General features: G+C 42.5%; 1 protein-coding gene across 4 annotated transcripts in view; it reads right to left on the reverse strand.

Moving 5' to 3' along the window:
* Positions 1-1,672: 1,672 nt before the first annotated feature.
* AMOT (angiomotin) overlaps positions 1,673-22,541 on the reverse strand; it is a 60,774-nt gene continuing 39,905 nt past the window's right edge. For all 4 annotated transcript variants that reach the window (XM_076347408.1, XM_076347407.1, XM_076347410.1 and 1 more), the window contains 7 exons: positions 20,009-20,154; positions 9,347-9,496; positions 7,333-7,523; positions 4,933-5,055; positions 4,017-4,249; positions 2,935-3,159; positions 1,673-1,882 (listed from right to left, as the gene is read on the reverse strand). In XM_076347408.1, the coding sequence (XP_076203523.1) occupies positions 1,782-1,882; positions 2,935-3,159; positions 4,017-4,249; positions 4,933-5,055; positions 7,333-7,523; positions 9,347-9,496; positions 20,009-20,154 (1,169 nt within the window). In that variant the 3' untranslated portion in view covers positions 1,673-1,781. The remainder of the gene's footprint in view (positions 1,883-2,934; positions 3,160-4,016; positions 4,250-4,932; positions 5,056-7,332; positions 7,524-9,346; positions 9,497-20,008; positions 20,155-22,541) is intronic.

A 22,541-nucleotide genomic window follows, 5' to 3' on the forward strand; every position in this document is an offset into this window, starting at 1 on the left:
GGTCTAGGAATATAGCCTGAAGAACACTAACAAGCAGCAAATCTGCTGGAAATGATGGGAAGTGTTTTCCTTGGTTTTTACGTGATCATCGCTAGAAGACAAACAGAATCCAGCTCACAGCTGATCTTTAGGCACCGCCAAGGCACCCGTGCAGCAGACAGAAGGCACCTCCTTTCACCTCCATTGTGAAATTCATGTTACGTCTGTTGATCTGGTAAGGCCGTTTCAATTGGACACTGTATCAGTAGTGTCATCTAAGTAGGAATTGAGGACATTCACTAACTGTTTGATGATTAATTGCTGACTTTCCTTATTTCTGGGGTGAAATGATCTGAAATGAAAATCTGGCTACTCTAATGCTGCACAGAAAGCTGAGACTAGCCAGGTTCCCAACATGCGACCACTGGCTAATTAAATATTTTAACATTCAAGTAAAAAAAAAAAAAAAAAAAGTAGTTTTTAACAGAAATTAATATTGAAGTGCAAAGACAGTAACAAAAAATACTCACTTACTTCTATTGGTCTTAATAATCTCCTTATAGCATCTGCAACCAGAGCATTGCTGCATCTGTGCTAGCTCCCAAAAATCTGAAAGTGAACCTGATGACTTAAATGTGTAATTTTCTTCTGTAATGCCTCTGGGACATTCTTTAAGCTGCTCTCTCCAGTTAGATGAAGAAAAAAAAAATATTTTGGAAGGAGAGAATTTGCCATCTGAAACTTTACACCGAGCTCCTCTTTAAAGCTCTACCTCTGAGGCTTTGCTATATGAAAAAGAATCTAGCATCTCCGAGAAGGAAGGACATACAAAGTAGAAGGGCATATGAAATACAGAAGAATCTGCTACGGAGAAAGATCTCCACAGATGCAGTAGATTAAGTTGCTAACACTGAAAAGCAACAGGGCTTGCCACTTGCACTACGGTAAATTTGGAGTAGTTCCACTAAAGCCAATGGAATTACAATGGCAGAAATCTGATCTAATAGATCAGGACTGAGCCTGTAAACTCTCCTTTTTTAATTTACGTAAAACATGAATGCAATATATTATTTACTATCCACTGTATAAATTATTGAAAAAGTACTTAAGTATAAAAGTGTGGCAAATCTTTCAATGAAACTAAAAATGTGAAATGCGACATTAATCACCGGAGTCATTTTTTTAATAAAGAAATAACACAATTTGGGAAGGGGAAAAAAAAAAAAAAGAATGTTACCACACTGAAAACGGAAATCTTTCCAGCCTATGAATGTGAAATACCTATTCTGAGTTCTTACACTGAGTGTAAAGAGAAATCTCCCTTGATCACAGCTCAAATTTGTAAAAGTTTCTCAGAACACCTGCATTCTAAAACCTTTAAGTGATGCTCACAACTAAGGCCCTGGTTCTGATCATTATAAGGCCATTATGCTCACCTTACTGCGTCCAAGCTAGACATTTAACCAACAGCTGTGACAGTAGGTACTTCTGTTTAAGAGACTTTAAAAATACTGAAATGAAATATCAAATGTAGTGCATCTAAGTTCTTGTTTTTTCTCCAGATGTTACCAGATCCAGTATTTAAAAAATAAAGGGGGAAACTTTCAAAGAACAAGTGTTACGGGTTTTTTATAATTTAGAACAAATTATAAATTAACCTGTCCATACTTTTGAGACATAATATACAAGAGCAAACAGCTGAGTGTTCTTTTATTACTCAGGTACTACAATTTTTTCCCAATAAAAATGTCTTTTAAAAATTTCTTGCTACTGTATCCCAGCTCAGATCCTGGTACAGCCTTTCAGATGAGGTATTCTACCATCTCTCCATCTGGGAGGTCCTGCCCCATGGTCTGAACAGGGGCTTTTCTTTCAAGAGTGCTGGAGTGGAAGAGTGGCCCATCTACATGATGAGGAAAAACAAGAGACAATCAAAGCTGTAACTTCAATGAGGTTAGAAAAATGACATTAACATTTTTAAAAGTCATCTTCTATCATTGGCCAAAAGACAGCTAACAACTCCTTACTTCATTTAAAAAAATTCAATTATTCATGTATGTAGTCAGACAAATAAAGATATTTTATCAAATTCCCTTTGGGTATCTCCCACTGATACACAATGACATATAAAACTGGAGTGACTGCATTTAAACCAACATAGTCAGTGTAGACTTTCACCACAAAACCTGTTCCCCTGTCTCCCTTGATACCCATTAAATAGCATAGCATGGGCAAGATGCACAGCAGAACAACCAAATTCACTCTTCCATAAAGAACAACATAATTGTAATGCGTCTGTAAGTAGAAGAGGCAAGGTTGTGTAATCTGCATTGATTTGGCAGAGTGGGCTGGAAAATGAGCAGCTCTTGCCAGCTCGGAGCTCTGTGGGAAGCAAATTCAGCTTCTGTGACAGTCACTGTCAACTAGATCTACTTGTGCCAACGCTGAAGTCGGCCCTGCGACTGGGACAGTACAATAATGAAACAGCTTTATCACGATAGCTACCTTCCCTTCTTCGTCCTCCCCCTTATCCGAGTCCACTTGGCTTTGAATACCCACTAAAATGCAATGGCCAGTTTCTACAGCCTGTTTTCATACGCCGTTTAAACCCCACATGCTACTCACAATTTACTTCAGAGGAGACACTGACTCAGAGACTATCCTGGGACTTGCATATACCTGCTCCAATTCTTAAATCTCGCTATACCTCTCACTATACCTCTCTACCCAGTGTGTCCATGCTTATGCTACCACTCTTAAGGTTTTTTTTCCTTCAGAGCGTCTGAGACCCCTCAGAACATTGTCAAGCTTGCCTCTGAAACCCATCTGTCCTCACAAAAACTAAACCCAGTTTTCCTGAATGGAAAAAGGGACGGCAGGGCCTGCTCCACAGAGCAGAACTGATGGCGAGTCAGTGGCAGGGGCCCCTCTGGGAGAGCAGCTGAGCTTTGTTACCTGTTTTGTCTGCACTGTAGCCCAGGTTGGTACTGGGGAGTCGTCCTGGTGTGGGAGCCGCAGTGGAAGGTGCAGCTTTGCTTTGTTCATTCCCCCGGTCAGTCTGGGTGCTGCAGTCTCTGCTGCCTGTTTTCGAGTGGGCTGACAGTAACGGTGTGGAAGGAAGGACAGGAGAGGGGGTGGAGGGAATGGATTCGGAGCGATATTCTGTTCCCAGCAGAACACCTTTGTGGAAAAGGGGAAGGAAATTTCACAATCCCAGAAAACTAACTTAGCAGTTCTGCACCCCTCTGTAGTACTTGCTCTAGGATCTGGAAAAGTGCTCCGTGCTTCAGCAGACAGCACTAATTTACCTATCTATAGCACCTTTCACCACTGAGTGCTGAAGTACCTGAAGAATAGCAGTATCCTCATGTTGCTGCATGCAAAGATACGCAAGTGGGCACTAACACCTTACTTCCCTGTCTCTAAGCAGTGGCCCATCTATGGCAGGGTAAACCTGCACACTCTGAAATCAGCTGGAAAAGATTCTCATTTACATTTCAGGGTCTTTTAGTCTCATAGGGAGGGCCTTTGGGCCTAACTTCCCCCCAGAAAAAAAAAAAATCATCTAAGATTTGCTTTGATACAACTCATTTTCTCTGAACAATGGTGCTGAGCCATTCCAGACAGGAGTCATGTAAGTGCAGGCACAACACTACAGGATAGCAATCCTGATTAGTATCTCTGCTCCTATTCAAGGAGACTTTACACCTTCAGAGAGCTGTAACAACCCAGCTGAAAGCAAGCGCTTGGGAACTCTGAAAACCGTATCTCAAATATCCCTAAAATCAGGTACCAAATTGGGAATAAAGGCTTACATATTTTAATGACAGAGCCTGGACATCAGAAGTCGCTATTTCCCAAAAGTGATTAAAACAAGCAGTTGTTCCAAATGTGTCCCATCTCGCTTGCAGTCAGCTTTACTGCACGCTAGGCCAGCTGATCTGTCTGTCCAACACACCCTCTTCCTTCTGTTGCTCCTGCCTCCCCTCTAAGCAGTGACTCGCATATCTGAATTGCCACTGTTATTTAAAAATTACCTAGGCTGCCTTTCCAGCTCTTGTCCTCCCTCTTCTCCTCCAGGATGGGAGTGCTGCTCAGTGTTGACGAGTGGGACAGCAAGCCCGAGCCAGCGTTCGAAATGGACATCAGCGACTTGGCGGGTCTCATTGAGGAGAGCTGGTCTGTCTTACCAGGCTCCTTCCGGGAGCGCTGCTGCAGGACTTTGATCATGGCGTCCTTCTCAATGATCTGAGCGTGCAGAGTCTTAATCCTTTTTGAGAAGTACAAATAAGAACAATGTACTTGTACTCCTATCTCCTTGTACTGAGGCCTCAGCGCCGCCATGGCTGTGACTAGGGCTTCCTTAGGCATTTGGGGAGGCAGAGAGAGGATGCCAGTGAGCTTATTGCCCTGAATACCAGCTGCTCACTGGGCCCACCAGAGCAGATCATGCATGAGACTTCCTGTATACATGCATGAGAGAATGGCACTGCGATACCCACCCACCTTTGGCTACTGGAAGCTGCTCTAAACAGCCATGGAAGGGGCTTTGAGACAAAGCTGAGAGTTATGGGCAGGACATGAGACCAACAGAAAGAAGAGGATTAACACACTTTGGCGAGTCTGCACTGGACCTAACCCCATGGAAAACAGTTCTGTGAGACTGTTAAGAGGTGTCTGGAGCCTGGGGTCTGATGAAGATGCCCTGAAGAGCGAAGAGGAACAAACTAGATACAAAAAAATCTAAGACAAGACTTTTTTGCATTAGCCCTCAGTATCAAGACAGGTTTTGGATTGCTATGTAGATGCTTCCTTGGTCAAATGAGCGTCTGGCATCCTACATCATTGCTACTGGTGAAGACACAAGAATTTCTGGTTCTGAGGCGTCTACCCAGACAATTAATTTAAAATCCCTGTCCTGAAGAAGCCAGATAGGACCAAACTGCATTTTACCTTCCCTCCATGTCAAGACACCTCCTGTTGGCAAGCAGGATCTCTTCCTCCTCCTTCTGAATGCGAGCTTCCAGCGAGGTGTCATAGCTAGGGTTAGGCGAGTGGCTGATCACTGTTGTGTCCCTGAGAACAAGCAGTAGAGCAGATGAAGGACCAGCTAAGTTTGCTGCTTTCCTCCTAGCAGCACAAAATTATTGCTCAAAAGTAACAAAAAAGAATATCCACTTTTTTTGAGTTTAGGCTGGCTCAGTGTCTTCCAAAAATCCAGCTCCCAGTCCTAATGAAAGAAGGATTACAAAAATATGCAAGTCATTACAACAATAGTCAATCTACTGTCCATCTCGGGCCAGTCTATAATCTAACTGATTCACTGTACTATTGTAAACTGATCGATGAGGCAAATCCAAGGACATGGGGAGGGGGAAGGATGGTATAGAACACTCGGCACTTTTCTTCAACTGAAACAGCACAAACTTCACTTCAGATATAAAGCTTTTTCCCTTCCCCTTCCAACAGTATCATACAGGGAATCTGAGTATCAAAGGGAACTAGGCATGGAAGTTTCTTAAGCAATCTTAAGCAGCTTGGTCCAAAAAACTTGGGAGTGGGCTGAAAACAGTTTTAGACTGATTCCATATAGTGCCTGATAGTAACACTGTGATAGTTGTTCAGTCCTCTAACCAAAACATAATGAGTATTTCATTCTACTTGTTGCTGTTCAGTCAGAACAAAATCACTGTGCTATGCTCTGTATCACTGCATGTCTAATAACATTAAGAGCATGTTACTGACATAGCTATGCATTAACATAATTAGAAAAAAACAAACACAAAAAAATATTTGGAGTTACCAAGAGCTCCAATTCATTGTAGTAAGAAATCTGTTCTCTCAGACTCAGCAGGTCTAAGAACTGTCTGGTAAATGTATCTTTAACTCTGCAAAAGTTCAGATCAGGAACAGCAAAGCACCCATGTGAAGGGCATAAGAAGGTCATTCATCAAAGAAACCTAACCTGACCCAGATTCCTGCCTGTGCTGTAAAGCATCCTTCCTGCAACCTCAACTTCCTAAGGGATGCTATTTTCCACTATCAAAGAAAAGGGAAAGAAGTTTGTGCACAGTGTAGATGAGGTTGCCACTGAAATTAGTGGAATCCCTCACAGCCTGTATTTTTGAAGGAGATACTATAGGTGCCAACTGCATATAAACTTGCAGAAGTATTGACACTAATAGAATACTCTCTTTTAGGGGAGAAGCAGCTAGAAGGAAATGGAAAAACAGAGGTTGGCCCTTTCCTGACTGGAAGGCATTCTTGTTCATTTAACAAAACCTGAACAGGCCTAACACATCCCCTCTCATTCCATGATAAACAATAGACCAGACTCCTACTTATCAGCGCACGCTGAAAATATAACATGGCCTCTAAGGACAAGCAGTAGCAAGAGCCTTTAGAGACTCTCTGGGGAGGCGGAAAACAGTGCACAAGAAGCATCAATACCCTAAAATAACAGCCTGTTTCTGGAGCAAGATAAGATAAGTCTTTAAATGCTAACACAGCAGATCTGCAACTTTACCCCTGTAATTCTAGTATGATCTTACGAGCTAGGAAGCCGGTTACGATAACATCCCTATTTGAATCTGGTTCATGAAACAATCTAAAATAAAATCTGCCGTCAAGAACCAGAAACTAGTGAGCAATGAAGTTATATGTAAGCAATACCTAGTGCTGAAGAGTTGCACTCCAATAACAGCTCTTGTTTACCAACTAGCTGAAGCACTTGGGCCTATTTACAGCCATAATAAGTGTTTCCATACAGTTGTCTTGGAATGTGAGCTTGTTACCAAATTTCAGATACCCTTCCCTTCCCACCCCCACAAGCAGTGCTCTCCATACACAGCAGAATGTTTTGAGCAGAATTTCCTAATAGATGTCTCTGGTTAGTCACCATGTTGAGGACAATGCCACAAAGTAATTTGCAAAAACATTCTGGAGAACAAGTAAGCCATTCAGGGTGAATGATGTGAATCACCAAGCTTACCCCATCTCACATGACTTCAGCAAGGACTGATTCCTGTTCAAAAAAATAAAAAAACAAAACCCTTCTCATACACCTATTTTTGAATCAACAGCTTCTAGGAATGGCTCAGAACAATTCTAGTCTGGAAAATGGCTCCTGCATGTAGACGACTCTTCCTCTGGAAAAAAGTTTCTAATTGTTGGCAATCGCACAGCTCCCAGGAAAAGCAGCCAAGCTCCATTTGCATGCAGAAGTCTGAGAAGCCGCTCAGACCACAAGGCAAGGTATCATGGGAGGGTGGTATGACAACATTCCTTGGTGGGAAATATGACATTCAACTGGAAAAAGAAAATAATCCCTGTACTATGAAAAGTCTCATTTACCTCTGAGCAGCCACAGTTGCAGCTGCATCCAAAGCAAACTGTCTCATCACACTCTCCTCCAGGTATTTCTGTTCCCATTTGGTCATGTCAGCTTCCAGAGCAAGAATCCTTTCTTCCTTCTCGCGCAGGAGTTCCATAAGCGCCGTGGCGTTGTACTCCGAGACGTTGGCAGCCTGAGATGTACCCTGACGCTGGTTTCCAAAAGCAAAAAAAAAAAAAAAAGTGATTGTCTCAGGATGTATCTGTAAGACTCAGGGTTGGTTTGTTTGCTTTTTGTCTGAAGGACAAAGGCTGGTCCAGAGCAGCACTGGCTTGATGCAAGAACCCCCCCAGAGTGAAATGCAGTGGCCTATGCCATGCTGGGCAGACTAGGTGATGGTAATGGTCTGCTTTAGAGCTCAATCAGAAACACCTGCAGGGGCAGTTCAGCCTCACTCTGTCAAAACCAGGAAACAAGCTCGCATAATGCAAGAAAGGCTGCTTCTGTTTTCCAAATGCTGAAGCTCAAAAGTCATAAAACATCAAGCGCTGCTCCCAAGAAAGACAGCTTAACTCACAGCACCCGTGCTAGAGTTAGTGGTGCTTCCTGGTGCCACTCCAGAGCTGGTCAATACTAACAAGCAAATATCTGAGATGGAAAATACTCTTAAGACCTTTTTCCATGTGCAAAGCCCCACATGTGCGCCCGAGAGCTAGATCATGCTATTCAGGTCTGGTATCTACAGCCCATCCATAATGCCTAAAGTAACAGAGACTTACTTCCAACACTGTCCCAGCAAAACACTAACTAGTATACGAGAGTTACCACATCTTTAAAAAAAAAACAACATCCAAAATATTTTTAAAGGATTTGGTTATTAAATCAATATGATCAGTGTATACCTGTGGATTAAGTAGCTGGGGATTAAAAATAATTCAGTTCTAAAGTAAGACTTGGAAGACAGGCAGTGTCCCCTTTCAAAACAAGAAAGAGTGGAGATTTGCTGAGCTAACAGTTCAGCGGATAAAATGCATAGTTTTATATGGAAGTCTCATCTGGGATTGGCAGGATATTTGACTTAAAAGTTAAAAAAAAATAGTTTAAAAGAAAATAAATTGGGCAGACAAGCTACTTTATGTTCAGCTCAGAATTCTTAACCATGACAAGAAAGCTATTTTTTTGCATTGACTCAGGCTCAATGTCAAAAATTGTGGGGTTCAGAGTACTTAATCTTCCAAAGGTAACAGAGAAAAGTTTATCAAATTACTGTAACTCCTACTAAAACCAATACAAAAATACAAGTAAGATTTAAATATCCGTTCCTATGCAGAGGTGGAAGCTGGGGGATAAACATAACGTGAAACTAAATGCGATTTAGAACAAAGGCCTGCATCCTATTTCCAGCAAAATTTACAAACCCGACAGTTCACCTATGTTTGACATAGGTTGAAATAAAACTAAAACTTCACATCCAATTCATAACACCGCTGCACAATCTACTTCTCATTCATTCTTTTCACTGAAAAAGACTCACGTTACAATCGTAAGAATATACTCTACGTGAAGCTCTCATCCGTTTCCATCAACTGCATTTATAGAATTGGTTTTGCTGTTTTGGTTTTGTTTGGGTTTTTTAAATGCAAAAGCTTTTTGAAGGGCCTCTTTTCAGGCCAGTTGTTAATGAATTTTATATAAAATCTCAAACTGTGAATAGTATTTTTTAAATAATTTAAAAGTAAATATAATCAGGTTACTTAAAGATAAAACACCATCTAGCTATACGGCTATGTCTGAATCTTGTCACATGATGGATTCCCTGTTGCTCTCTTACCTAAATTTTCTGGCTGGAATAGAAGAATTAAATCGAGTAAAAACAATACAATGGCCAGCAAATCCATGATTCTAACTACCAAAAGAAAAAATGTGATAATTTTACAAAATGGAAAAAACCACTGCCCTTCTTTTATGTGTGGTGCAGGTTATAGTGTACAATCCTACAAGAAGCCTAGTATGTCACCGGGAAACAGCGGGTACCTGCTGCATCCGGAGAGATTCCAGTTCTCTTTCGAGCCGGGTCCGCAGCCTATGTTCCAGCTGTTCCCGTTTCTCACATGCTGCCTGCAGCTGAACCAAGGCCTGCTGCATCTTCTCCACCTTCTCAACATAGACCTGCTTCTTTTTGAGCTGAAACAAAGGAAGAAAATGCAACAGAAGTTAAACAATGAGAACAAGTGAGTGAACTTCTGGCTTTGTACACATTGCAGAGCACAGAAACACCAGCCAGGAAGAACATGTCCAGATGACTGACTGTGCCTCAGACTCCTGCTCTGGACTCAACACTCAGGACATTACAGGTCTTTCCCATCTCCGCTTTCCTGCTAGGTATATTTGTTCTTTTTGTCCTCAGTGACCCCATGGTAACGATGGGGAAACTGAGGTAATTATCTGTTGCAAATGATTGAGAGCAGCGATGGGCTAGAAAGGGCATCTGGGTTCATAACACAGTGTTTAAGTGACTTGGCACATGTTAACAAGGTAACTGTAGCAAAGACAGCATTTAGAGCTGGTCCACAAGTTGGGAACACTTTTCAGTGCAATATTGAAAACTGCTGGCAGTGTTTTTATGAAATTAAGCAGAAACTGAATCAAAACTTGCAGGATCCTATTCCAGTCCCATAACAATAGAATAATGAATAGGATCAAAGCATACACTAGACACAGCCTGTGCTCTCTCCACACTGCAGCCAGGTTTATTCTAGCATTCATCTCGGTCATCTTGGCTCAGTGTGACCTGAGAGGTCCTGCTCCGTTCCTTGCCCCTGCCCTTCCGTCCTCCTCCATCACTCACCCTGCAAACCAAGCTGCTATCCTGCCTCACAATAAGCAATGAAAACTACCACGCTGAGACCCCCAATAACTGTCTTAGCAAGGTTAATCCACAGTTCAGGCAGAATAAAAGCAAACTAAAATATGAATTAAAAAAAAGAATAAAACACCCCCAGGGCCCAGCTCTATTCTAATATATAGAATACTGAACACCTACGGACATAATTTTCTGTTAAGGAAAAGACTAACAATCACAATTAGCTGGCCTTCTGCGGCAAATCTGGGGCATTGCTTTTTTAGCTATGATTGTCATAAACCCCAAAATACAAAAATAGCAGGAAGAAGGCAACTTAGCCCAACAGTCAGAGCCAAAGTCTAGAGAAGCACCACAATGCAAAACACAGACTCCCTCATGTGAGTTCAAAGAGCTACTCTACAGCTTCATGGAAGAAAAGTCCACTGAGGGATATCAAAGACAAAAGACACCACTTTTGGCTCAGGAAGTCCTTCTTGGAAGCAGAAAGTATTCTGGGAAAGTACCGCTGTTTGTTGGCCCCATTCTGATAGTGTTTCCTAGGAATCTGCTCTAAGTTTCGGCGGAGACAGGATACTAGGCTTGCTGGGCTTTGATCTGAACCACATGAGCCATTCTTACATTGCACCTTCCTTCTGAAAATGCCTTATCATGTGTTTCTTCAAAATTTTCCCTTTTCACACTCCTGTTCCTTGAGGCAATCCAGAGACTGCAATGTGAATAGCAGAGAGAGAAAAATCTCCAAACACTATTAATCCCAGACATGGTATCCTTTTCTTCTCTTCATAAAGGCAGCATGCATCTAATCTCACAGCATGAATCTTGCTGCCCTAGAGGATCTTCCCCAAATACGTATTTTATAATAAACGTTACATTAAATAGTGAGTAATCCAGCCAAAGGCCTTCCCACCAGTGCATGTACAGTAGAAAGGTATTTTTGTTCTTTGATTGCACAAGATTTCAAGCTTGTTTGAAATGGGAGGGACAAGAACATTTTAATACAACTTAATATTCCGCTGCTGCTCTGCAGAAAATCAATAAAAATGTTATAATTAATAGATCTTTTTATTCCAGATCATTAATAATGCTGATTTAAGCTTTCTCAGACTCCAGTAAAGTATACACTAATGCACTAGTTTTACACTTAGATTAACAGCAGCTCATAGTAGTTATGTAACTAGCCAAAAATGATAAACTATGAGTCAGCAGCAAAACCTAAAAATGGAGAGCACCCAGTATCTTGGTTTTGCATATCAGCTTACTGACCTGGACAAGAGTAAGGAACAACCTAATAAACTCACTAACAGTGAAATATCATGCATCAAGCTCAATAATAATCTTTTGAAAATCAGCTCTCCTCCCCCACTCTTCTATATAAAAAAATTAAGGGAGGAAGGATGGACATTTGGTCTCTTATTACCTACCACAAAGCAGTTAAATTTCTGAAAAGTTTTTTTTTTTTTTTTAACACACAGGTAAAATTCTCCTTGCAAAAGATAGCCGCTGACAACATTTTACTAGTTTCATAATCCATACACCTGAGTATGCATATGTGTGGATTAACATTTTGGCCTACATTCAAAGAATACCAAGAGCCCAGCCAAAAAAGAATTAGGACACAGAAATTCCACCGAAAGGTTCACTTTGAAAGGGCTCCCATCAGCCGAACCTGCAGGTGAAATGTTGCAACACAAGCTGTTGCCCAACTTACCAGCACTGCCTACACATGCTTAACTCATGCACCAGACCTAAAGTACAGGCACGGCTTGTTCAGTGGCTTTTCATAAAGACAGCTCTTTTTTTCCCTTCACAAAATACACTTCATCTTCCAGCATCAGGAAGAATTAGGAATGTTAGAAAATTTGGGGCTTGTGTGTGTAATTTTTTTAATGGCTTAAAAACAGATTTAATTCAGGAATCCCTCAATTTTCAGTTTTTTGGAACACAGATGTTCAGTAAGCTTTAAATGCACGTACGTGCTCCAGCCAACTCAGCTTTCCTAGTGTGTCTTTTGACACAATTATCCTTTATATCCTTATGAGATTGTTTCATTTCATGCACTCGCTGCACTCAGTCAACCCACTGCATATTCTGACAGTCATTCATTTCCAGCTCTGCCATCTCTGCTACTGCAAGTATTTGTGAGGAACAATTTACCTTTCTGTGAACAAGGATTCTCCAGGAGTGGTAGCAGTGAAGTCTAATTTTTTTTTTTTTTTTTTAAATCTTTCTGACTTGATCTGTCCTCTCAATGTAAAGAGGATCAGGAATAATTCTTCCAAGCACAGAGGGATTGCATTACCATAAATTGAGAGTTTGATCATGTTTTCCTAAGACGGGAATTGGAAACAGAGTTTCCTGAGTATTGCCAGGGTGCTGCAGACATAAGTGAGAAGGGAAGAGGAAAAAGAGGCAGCATGCTGAGGCTTGTTCTTGGTCATTTGCTATGGATTCCCCACCCTCTCTCTTCCAGCAAAGAACCAAAACAGGCTGCTCAGTGCCAAGGGCCACAGTACCATCTACCATGGGGTAGATGGCATCAAAGGACGCTGGAATTCTCTCCTCTGCAACAGGCCTTGCAGTGAACACGTGCTCTAGGTAAGAGTTCATTCCTGAAGCTTTACAAGGATGCAGTCACTCCCTTCGGTATATAATTTTAAATAAATTTGACAAGATAGTAATTTTCCTTTTGATGGTACTGCATTTAACTAAGAAGCAAGCTCATGCTCACATAATGTATTGTAACTGTTTTGCTTTGAAGGGTGCTCTGAAAATGCAGAGCATTTTACCCATAATAACATCTGTATTATAACACCTCTTTAAGACGGTAAGATCTCAAATAACCTCAGTGCATGTCTTGAAGCACAGCAGAGCACTTCAGCATGACTGTATCCCTTCCCAACATTTCCTACAGCACATGGCACAACCTTAATCGTGTGCATATCTTCTCCAGCTCAATCCCTGACTGCTTTGGAAAATGTCCTAACCAAGTATCAGAGGTCAGGCTTTAACTCTATCAACAAGATTTTCTAATGAAACCACTGTAAACAACAGCAGCCACTCTCCAGTTCACATCCACTACGATGTTTACGTAAATTCTGCAACAGGACTGAGGACAAGAAAAATAAAGAAGGCAAGGACTGGCTTGGAACTCTGCAGAAATCTAGCACACAAAAGTGTGAACTGATGCAGGGAATACCCCTGAAAGATTCCCTGGTCTCCCGATCAAGTATTTCTGTCTTCATTTTATTTCCTCTATCCCTTGTCAAGATTGCTTTCTTCAGTTGAGAGCCAGCTGGGAGAAGCATGATACACTTGGGATTCAGAGGCTTCATTGCTCACAAGAGTCTGGCTGACCTGAACAGCAATCTGTTTCCAAGTTAGTCAGAAAGATTTACTGCCTGAAAATGTCTGCACACCGATATCCCTGAACTGCAGGGCTTCCAGCAATGGAAAATGAATCAACCATTTTAAACATACAGGGATGAAGTGATTAAACAAATTCACTAAACCTAGAAAACTGAAACTAGTCCTCAGAATCTTTTCACAGGAGAAAAGACTTCCCAAGACAACATAATGCCTGGCAGCAGGCAACCTGCAGGCTTCTCTGCTACAGGGAGCATTTGCATGGTGTAAAATCAATGGCCAAGGACAAAGCGTTCCTGTCAGAAATAGGGACGTTTGATTATTACTACAACTGCCCAGCAGAAAAGGGATTAACATTCTAAAAGCCAAACAAATCCTGTTTCTTCATTTGATTTAGGCTTCGACAAACCATGCAATCTCTCTCAGGGATCCCTGGTCCTTGCAGAAGAAAGGCTCTGAAGAGGGCGTGGAGGGTTCATGCACACAGCACAGGGAGCAGGGGCATACAGGAATGAGAAATTTTCACTGTCAAGTCACTAGAAGCAAGGGAGGTAGAGGCTGTAACGTCCTCCAGACTGGAGCTGCCTCTGCAGGACAAACGCAGTCCTGGACATAGCAGGTGAGGGGGAAGGAAGGATCTTCTTTCGTAAAGAGATTCATTGCTTCCAGATGCGTTACTCGGCAAAGAGTTTTTCTGGGGAAGACGACTTCCTGCATAGCTAGCAATGATTCAGAAACTCTCCCAGGCATTTTGACAAACCCAGCCATTACCCTCTTCATCTTGGACAGCTCCTATTTCAGCAAATTGGTAACACTCGTCAGCATCTGCTTGTCTCCCACCCACTATTTCTGATGTCTTCAAAGTCCTTTGTTTAATATATTCAGGGTGTTTTCATTACATTCTGGGTTTATCCTAAAGCTGAATCCATTCAGATACAGCTGAAAATGTGCTCCCCCACAAGAATTTGCCTGCTATGGCAGAAATGTAGTAAAAAAAAAAAAAAAAAAAAGACAGCAAGCACGTCTAAACCACCTCTCCCTCTTGCAGTTGGAATATATTCCTCTAGGATGCCTTTGAACCCTCAGTTTGTTTGAATTCAGGCCCAATAAGGCGCCACTGGCCTCAGAAAGAACTCATGCTGAAGCAATTTGGTAACACTATCCTCTTGCTAGGGAATAGTGCTTGTTGCATGGGAATGTCATAATGTCATCTCTCCGTTTGCGTTAAAATACGTTATAACTCTCAAAGCCACCTCTGGAAAATTGCTAACAGGCAGAATATGAGAGGTAGTGACACGGTAATAAAAAGCCAGTTCTGTGTTGTTACAAGAATGCAGGTCATTAAAGACACACACAAATACTAGTTACAGGGAAGAGGGAGTTTTCTCTCGTCTCCACCCTACCCATCCATGAACAATAAGCCATCCAAAAAGTGTGCCCTTTAAAAGCATCTCTGTCCTGAAAGGAGTAGTTATGTAGCTCTGAGAGCCTAAGCATTTAAGTGAGACAAAGCTGTGGAGACTAGGAATATCCTTTTATAGACCCAGAGAAGCGACTGGAAAAAAACAGACAAGCCTTCAAGCACACAAACTCTCCTTTGGGTCTCTTCCCTACAAACCAGAGCTCTGTTCTGAAAGTATCACAGCCACAGCATGTAAAGTACAATAGATGTCATTTGGAAACGAACGTTTCTACATTTCCCCACAGACAGAACCCTTAGTGTTATCAGAAATAGTGTGCTATTTCTCTCCACAATAGCTGAGTGGGAAATGAATATAGTATCTTAGCTCTGATATCTGGTTTATGTTGAATTCTGATGGCTGAAAGATCTTACAGCTTCTAAATACAAGCCACTTTTAGAAAAGATATTTCATTCAAACTTCTTCCCTTCCCCCAGCCCCCAATTTGCACCCATTAGAGAAGATGTCTGGCTTCTCTTTCCATTGCAAGGTGTGTGCACGAGGATGGCAAAGAGTAGATATTTATATCTTCTTAGTGGTAGTCACTATTTTTCAAAGCCATCTCCTTAAGCACTCATTAAAATAGTGGCTTGTAAAGTGGTGGAGCAAAGGAGTACAAGTTACACTACTATAAAAAAACCACAAACTTTTTTAAGTTGAAGTGTGGTCTTCCATGGTATGAATTAACCAGGGTAAGCAGAAATGACCAAGTTCAATAGAAGTTCTGGAAATTCCTTTTTTTTTAAAAAAAGTAAAAACAGTAGCAATTGTACCCTCTACATCCAGCAGTTGTGGTTAGATAAAGTATTTGGCATCAAACTCCCTCCTGCAACATTACAAGCCTGCTAAGGACTCACAGTAAGCCAGCGTTTACCCCGAGTCTCAGGCTGGTCAGGATGGTCCTTTCTGTAAACCCAGCAATTCTGCCTTTGGCCCAGAGCAAAGCGAAGTTTAACCATCTGCTCTGTTTGCTAAAGGCTCTCAAGGTGTATGCTAGCAGATGTTGGTTAAATCGTGGCAACGTGACTATTTTAAAAGCTCACACATACAGGCCATCTGTGACCATCTACCAGCTACAAACCTGCTGCACACTGCAGCCATCCAAATGTTTACATCAAAATTGAGACCATCATGGCAATCCGTGCTCCAAAATGAGAATTTTTCATTGCTTTAGCTGTAAATATTATCACTAACAATTTCTGACTGTGATATATGTTTTTAAGCCAACATGCATTTTACCTAAAATGTATTCAATTTATCTCAAATTTATTGCATGTCATGAAAATAATCTGAAGTTTAAAAAACAGACTAATACTTCACTAGAAACAATTTTAATAAGCTGCTGACATGCATAACTGTGGAACATCTACTAAAGGGAAGAATGAAAATGGAGAAGTGAAAATAGGAGTTAATTACTGGGTATCTTTGTGTATAGTAGAGAAGTAGTAAAGTTTAAATATTACTTATAAAACATATACTTACTTAGCATGTCTATTCGCAGACATATTTAAGTTTGTTTTAAATACCCATGATCACTCACCCTTTTTAGCACTTTGCAGAAATAAACTCCACACTATTTAAAACTTTAATGGCAGCTTGTTCTAAATTTGAAGAGTCATTTCACCCCTGTTAACAGACCAGGGAAAGTATTCTGCGAATGTCTAGTTTTGCTTCCAATTGCTTCACACTATACTTCGGTATCTCCAAGATCATTCCTTTCTCCATCACATTTAGCATCCCTTTATCTCTTCCTTCCCTCTAACTTGGATGCTAAAATGCAATATATATAAAAGCTCTCAAAGCTCCATAGGAGTAGACAAGTATCTACATTTTACAGATGGGTGGTTTTGCTCAAACTGGCAATTCAGGCAAAGGATTTTCAAAAGGATCTGGAAGTTCCAATTCCAATGCGACATTTAAATTCAGCTATAGTGATATATGGCTTATAGCTCTCATTAGAACGGAAATATTCTTTTTATAAAGCAGCTGGTGAATATAAGGCAGGGTAACTCTGCTTAATAGGAAGTCAAAACGGAAGGGGGGGGGGAAGCTGAAAACTTACATTACAGGATGCAACAATTGAAATATGCACACCCCCCTCAGGCCCTGAGCCAGAGTGGCTGCCAAACCTTAGCGTAAGAAACTCCACCCTCTTCTGCAGGACTAGTTTGGAAATTCCTGACAATTACAGGGACTAGTAACTCAGATTAAGCTAGCAGGAATAAAAGAAATAATTGACAAATTGTTCATATACCTTGGTCACTGAATGTCACTAACTCAGGCTGACATTTACAGTCCCTTCTAAATGGTGCCCTGAGCACTGAACTGCGTGCTTGGCTGTCTTTTGGAAAGTTACCAAAAAACTCGGGGATTTGAGAAGTTCCCACAATTTAATACTAATGAGGCAACAAATGCTTTATAATCCTAAGTATTTCATTAAAAAGTGATTTGGGAAACCTGCAAAAGTGACTCTTTACCCCTTCTGTTTCCCCTTAGTCCCCCTCACCTCTAGGAAAAAGCAGAGTTAATTCCTGCTCCCTCACTGAGACGCTTCCATATTTATCTACAACAGGAAGGGTGGCACTTCCTGCGCACCCTGGGATTCGAGCAAAGGTTGGATGCAAATGACCACAAGCCCTCATGCAATTGAGACCAGGGCATTTCATTCTATATCAGCATATGTGTGGTTTTTAGGCTATCATGCAATCTAGCCCACAGTTACTTACCTATTTTACGATTCTACCTAGGCAGAAATACTTTGCAAAAGCACTGAACACAATTCTTCTAGTAAAACGAGAGAGGTCTTTTGAAAAGAAAACATACAATTATTATTATCTCTAAAGGCTTCAACTTTACTGTGAGGGAGCCAATATTAGTGCCTACACAGAGGTTCAACCTAGCCAAGCGCTGTGTGTGCTGGCTGATCACAGCACCTCTATACACGTTGACTCCCAAGCGTGTAAATAGTTCCAGGGAAGCCGCAAGGATGTCCTGTGTACTTAGTTAGTCACACATCAGACTTTTAGTGTAATAAGGTGCTGAAATCTGAATGAAAGCCAAAGAGCTCCAATACATTGCAGGATCAAATGACAGTATAGTTTCAGAGCCAAAGAGAATCATGTCATGTTTAAATTACCCAATAACCTCATGCTCCCTGTTCCCCTAAGCAACAAAGGTGCAAGTCAGCCTTGCCAGGGAGATGCTGCAATTTTAGTGAAATCAATGGACTTCTCAACTGTGCGCAAGGCTGAACATGGCCAGTGATATTTCAGCATTCCTCTGACTCTGTTCTTCTTTTTTTATTATTATAATTTGTATTGCACAGAACCTGGTTCCCCAGTGACGGACCCCAGCCTGGCAATGCTAAGTGCTGTACAAATGAAAGCTCCCTGCCCTCAGAACTCACAGCCTGAATCTGGGACCGGAGTCAACAGGCGGCAACACACACGTAGGGCAGGCCAAGTAGACAGTCTCTGGGTTAGCATGAACTGCGGCCTAGCCCTCTGCCAACCATGTTGTGAGCGCAGCAAGGGATGCTTCAAAGTGGCCTTGCCAGTGTTTGCAGTGAAAGTGAGGACAGTCTGGAAGAAAGCACAGAAGCACTTATTTGGGGTGGGGAGGAAGGGGTGGTTGGAAATTGAGAAGGACAAAGGTAGAAGCATCCTCTCAGCAACAAGGGGAGAAGGGAAACAGCGTTGGGTAAACCGTGAGGGGCCTGGAAAGCAATCAGAAACTGCTTGAATTTGATGTGGTGGACAAAGGAAAGCGAGGTGGAGCACTGGGGAGAAAGGCTAATAAGGTATGACGGCAGGTAACCCTGCAACAACATCCTGAATAAGCAGAGCAGATCCAGGAGGGGGCAGATTGAGGGAGGGCTTCCATGAAGCTGAAGAGATTAAAAGAAAGGTACTGCAAGGGGCAAAAATTAAGGACACCAGGGAAAGAAACAAAGGAAGGTTCAGGGGAAGGGCTACTGAGGCAAATACAGAGCTTAGAGAAGAGCAGGCTAAAATTAAGAAGGCAGCTACATCTGTACCTTGGAGAGGAGGCAGGCAGGCAAGGTAAGATAGGAGGATGTTCACTTTGTATTTGATCATTCCTCCTCTCTTGGCACCATGGGATCCTGAATGAGAGGAGTAGAAGGAGACAAGGGGAGGGTTTGAGAAATGTTTCTGAAGACAGCAAGATGCAGGTGGATGTAGGCACTGTGCTCAGCTGAGGGTGATGGTGAGTGCTAGTAGGCAGGAAGACGGCAGAATTGAAGGAGGAGAGAACAAATCTGCAGTGGAGGAAGTGTGCTTGGTCATGAGATTTCCTCCAGAGGGTCTCTATGGAGGAAGAGTAGGAGTAAAGGAAGCAGAGGCTGAGAGTGGGAAATGGAGCCTTTGAGAGGAAAGGAGTAGGCGGGAGGAAAGAGGACGGACACTATGACGCAGAAGGGCAGTGAGGTGAGAGCCATGTGTGAGTGGCAGGGACAAGGCTACAAAAGAAACTGCTGTGAAAGCTGCCCAGCTAAGCAGCTCAAATGCATTATCCCCTCTTGGGAGGAAAGGGACAGAAAACAACCAAGGTCATGCCCAGCTTATTACGAATGCTGGGCACATACAGTGATCTGCACTGTGCACCATGATACCCTGGTGTAAGCGGAACACCTGGCAAGGGGACAAGCTGCATTCATTTGATATTAGTTAAAAGTCCATCCAGATCTGAATTTCTGCCAAGTTCAGAAGGTTGCCAGGGCTGGGATTTCAGTTCCAGCCCACTTCTATCAGTTGAAACAAAACGAAAACGAAACATGGCTGCTTAGACGAAAGCACTTCCAAGGAAACACAGATTTGTGGCCTATCTGTGCACAGTTCAGTGGTTTAACTAACCAACACAAAGCTAAGCTGACATAAATAGCTTTGAAGCAAGCAGATTTCCTTACACTTTGCACAAGACAAACTCATTCCTACAGTCACTTTTCGTGGAACCCAAGCTACCCTAATTTCTCACTCCCAGCATCCTTACCTCCTCCTCCAGTTTCACCACCTTGGCCTGAGCATTGTTCAAGGCCTGGTCTCGGATCTCAATGTGTCTTCGTTGGTCCTCGTTGGTGGAGCGTGCAGCAGCCAGTTCTATTTCCAGTTTCTCTTTTTCCCGCTGTGTTTCCTTGTCTATCAAAACAAAGTGAGAGTTATCAATGGACAGCACTTGTCTCTGTTCAGCTTTCAGGAGTCTTTCACTCCAGAGGTGAAGGAAAGATCATACTGGAACTTCTCACAAGAGAGAGAATGCAAATCTAGGGGGGAAGGGGGGGGGGGGAGTACATGGCTTTCAAGGAAGAGAAGGGCTTGTAACCCTGAAAAACAAGCATGGTACCTTCAAGTAACAATGTGCCACAATGCTAGCGAGAAGGAATACAACATGCATCACTCAGTACAGTTAGGTAATTTGCTCTGATTATGCAGATGGTTAGTGAAACTTGGCACCTCTTTACCCCTGAGCTTTCAGCAGTGGAAAACAAACTGGGTGATTTTAATATCCCAGGCTGGGGAGAGGAGATGGCAGACTTCTGTGCCTGAAAAATTTGTGCTCCTTTTTTTCACACTGACCCCACAAACAGGAAGGCTGTTCTGCCTGGGGCAGCTGTCCTCCTTCTCAAAGTAACACCCAGTTGTCCCACTTCGCTGGCAGTACCACCAGATGAGTCAGAAAACAAGCGAGCAATGAGAACTCCTCAGTCTACTGCCCTTAAAAACGACCCCCTGGGCCAGAACTGAGGCACATATTTCTGTTCTGTCACTGCTCAAAGCAGACCTGCAGTTCAAGAAATCCCTTTGCCCAGCACTGAGAGTTCATGTCTGATGCTTTAAAGCCACCCCAAGCACAGCAGCTGGTCCTTTTCTGCTGCTCTGCAGAAAGAGCTGGACGTAGTGGGAGCAGCTACGCTGTGTGCTTCAGGAACAGGGCAACTGCCTTCATAAAAAAATAAATAGGATAAAATAATTGGGGACTGGAGAAATTATCACACAGGGGTGTAAAGCAAAGCCTCAACACAAAGCTGATGTCCTCTGTATATGTTGTCATTCCCAGCTCAAGCCAACCAGCTACAATGATAACATTAACACACTTGCTGGATACATAACCACACAATACTCCCTGGAGTGATCTACACCCAGCACTGATGACACCAGAGAAACTGCATTCCAGAAGCCAATATCCCACGACAAAGGAATGAGGACAAGGAGTGGAAGGCTTGAAAAACAGGAACTAGATCCTGGGTGTTAGGACAGACTGCATATGGAGTACACAGGCCCGTTTGTGCAAGCATGTGCATAACTATATTTACAGGACCACAATTATTCCCTTTCTTCTGCCAGCAGAGAGCCAGGAGCAAAGCTTTAGCAACACGGAGTAGCTAAAGATTCCCTTCTGCTAGGGAATCAACACAGCCCACACACAGGTTGCAAAACAAACCTGTCCAGCAACAGCACCCAGAACTCTGCAGAGCAAACCCAGGCTGCAACTCAGAGCTAGCCTGTGACATAAGACACACAGACAAAGGCTAATGCCACCACTTGCCTATTCTTTTCCCCATCTCTCCCATCCCAGTATTTCTCCTCCACCCAGGAAATGAGTTACTGACAGTGTCAGCAAGCTAAAATGTATTGCAGAAAATGGGCAGAGATGAGACATGGTGGCATTACGCCAGCAGGTATCAATCAGTGCCAGCAGTCTGTCTGTTAATCTGTAAGTGCTTGCAGCAAGGCTTTTGGAGGTTTTGTTCCAGACTTTTCCCCAAATGAGTACTGTTTCACTTGACAAGTGCCTACAGCACTTCTAGAAATGCTGGGACCAACAAAATGTAGCACTATGGTTTCCATGTTCATCCAAAAGGAAGAATTGAATGTAAGGCCTCAAAGCTTTGACCTTCCCACCTCTCTAGGTGAACCTACGAACCTCAAAGTCCACCCAACCAGTTTGAATGCGAGACTAAACTCATAGACCTTCCACTACCACCAGGAGTTTCGAATTCACACCCTGACAGCCATCTGCTTGCAACGTAAGCCACAAGGAATAAGCTAAAGACAACACAAGAGAGGGATACCAGCATTTGTCAGAGTAGCAGCAGTGTGTGTTACACCACAGAAAATCTCTATTTTGCAATTTTATTGCATTACCTTTTTATATAACAACTGCAGAAAAGTGAGCATTGTCAGAAGGGTGGAGTACACTATGGGATGAGAGAAAAGTTGGCTCGCCGCCGTCGGCCTCAAGACATTTCAGTACAAAGGAAAAGCAGCATTTCACATCCATTATTTGGTTTACCTTGTGATAAATCCACTGCTGTGGACAGAATTCATGACCCTCACCCAGCCCAGCATACTGCAGGCAGTGTTCATCCCCTTTATTTTTGCTGAGCTGGATAGAGCAGTGGCAAATTAAAGAGGGAAGAGATAGGAGACCTACCAGGTTCCAGTCCACTGGCCTTAACTCATGCCAGGACTCTTGTCAGGCTGGAAAGGTTTAATTCCAAAGCTTTCAGGGGACAAAATAGGTG

This window comes from Aptenodytes patagonicus, chromosome 9 (assembly GCF_965638725.1).
Source record: "Aptenodytes patagonicus chromosome 9, bAptPat1.pri.cur, whole genome shotgun sequence".
Lineage (NCBI taxonomy): Eukaryota > Metazoa > Chordata > Aves > Sphenisciformes > Spheniscidae > Aptenodytes > Aptenodytes patagonicus.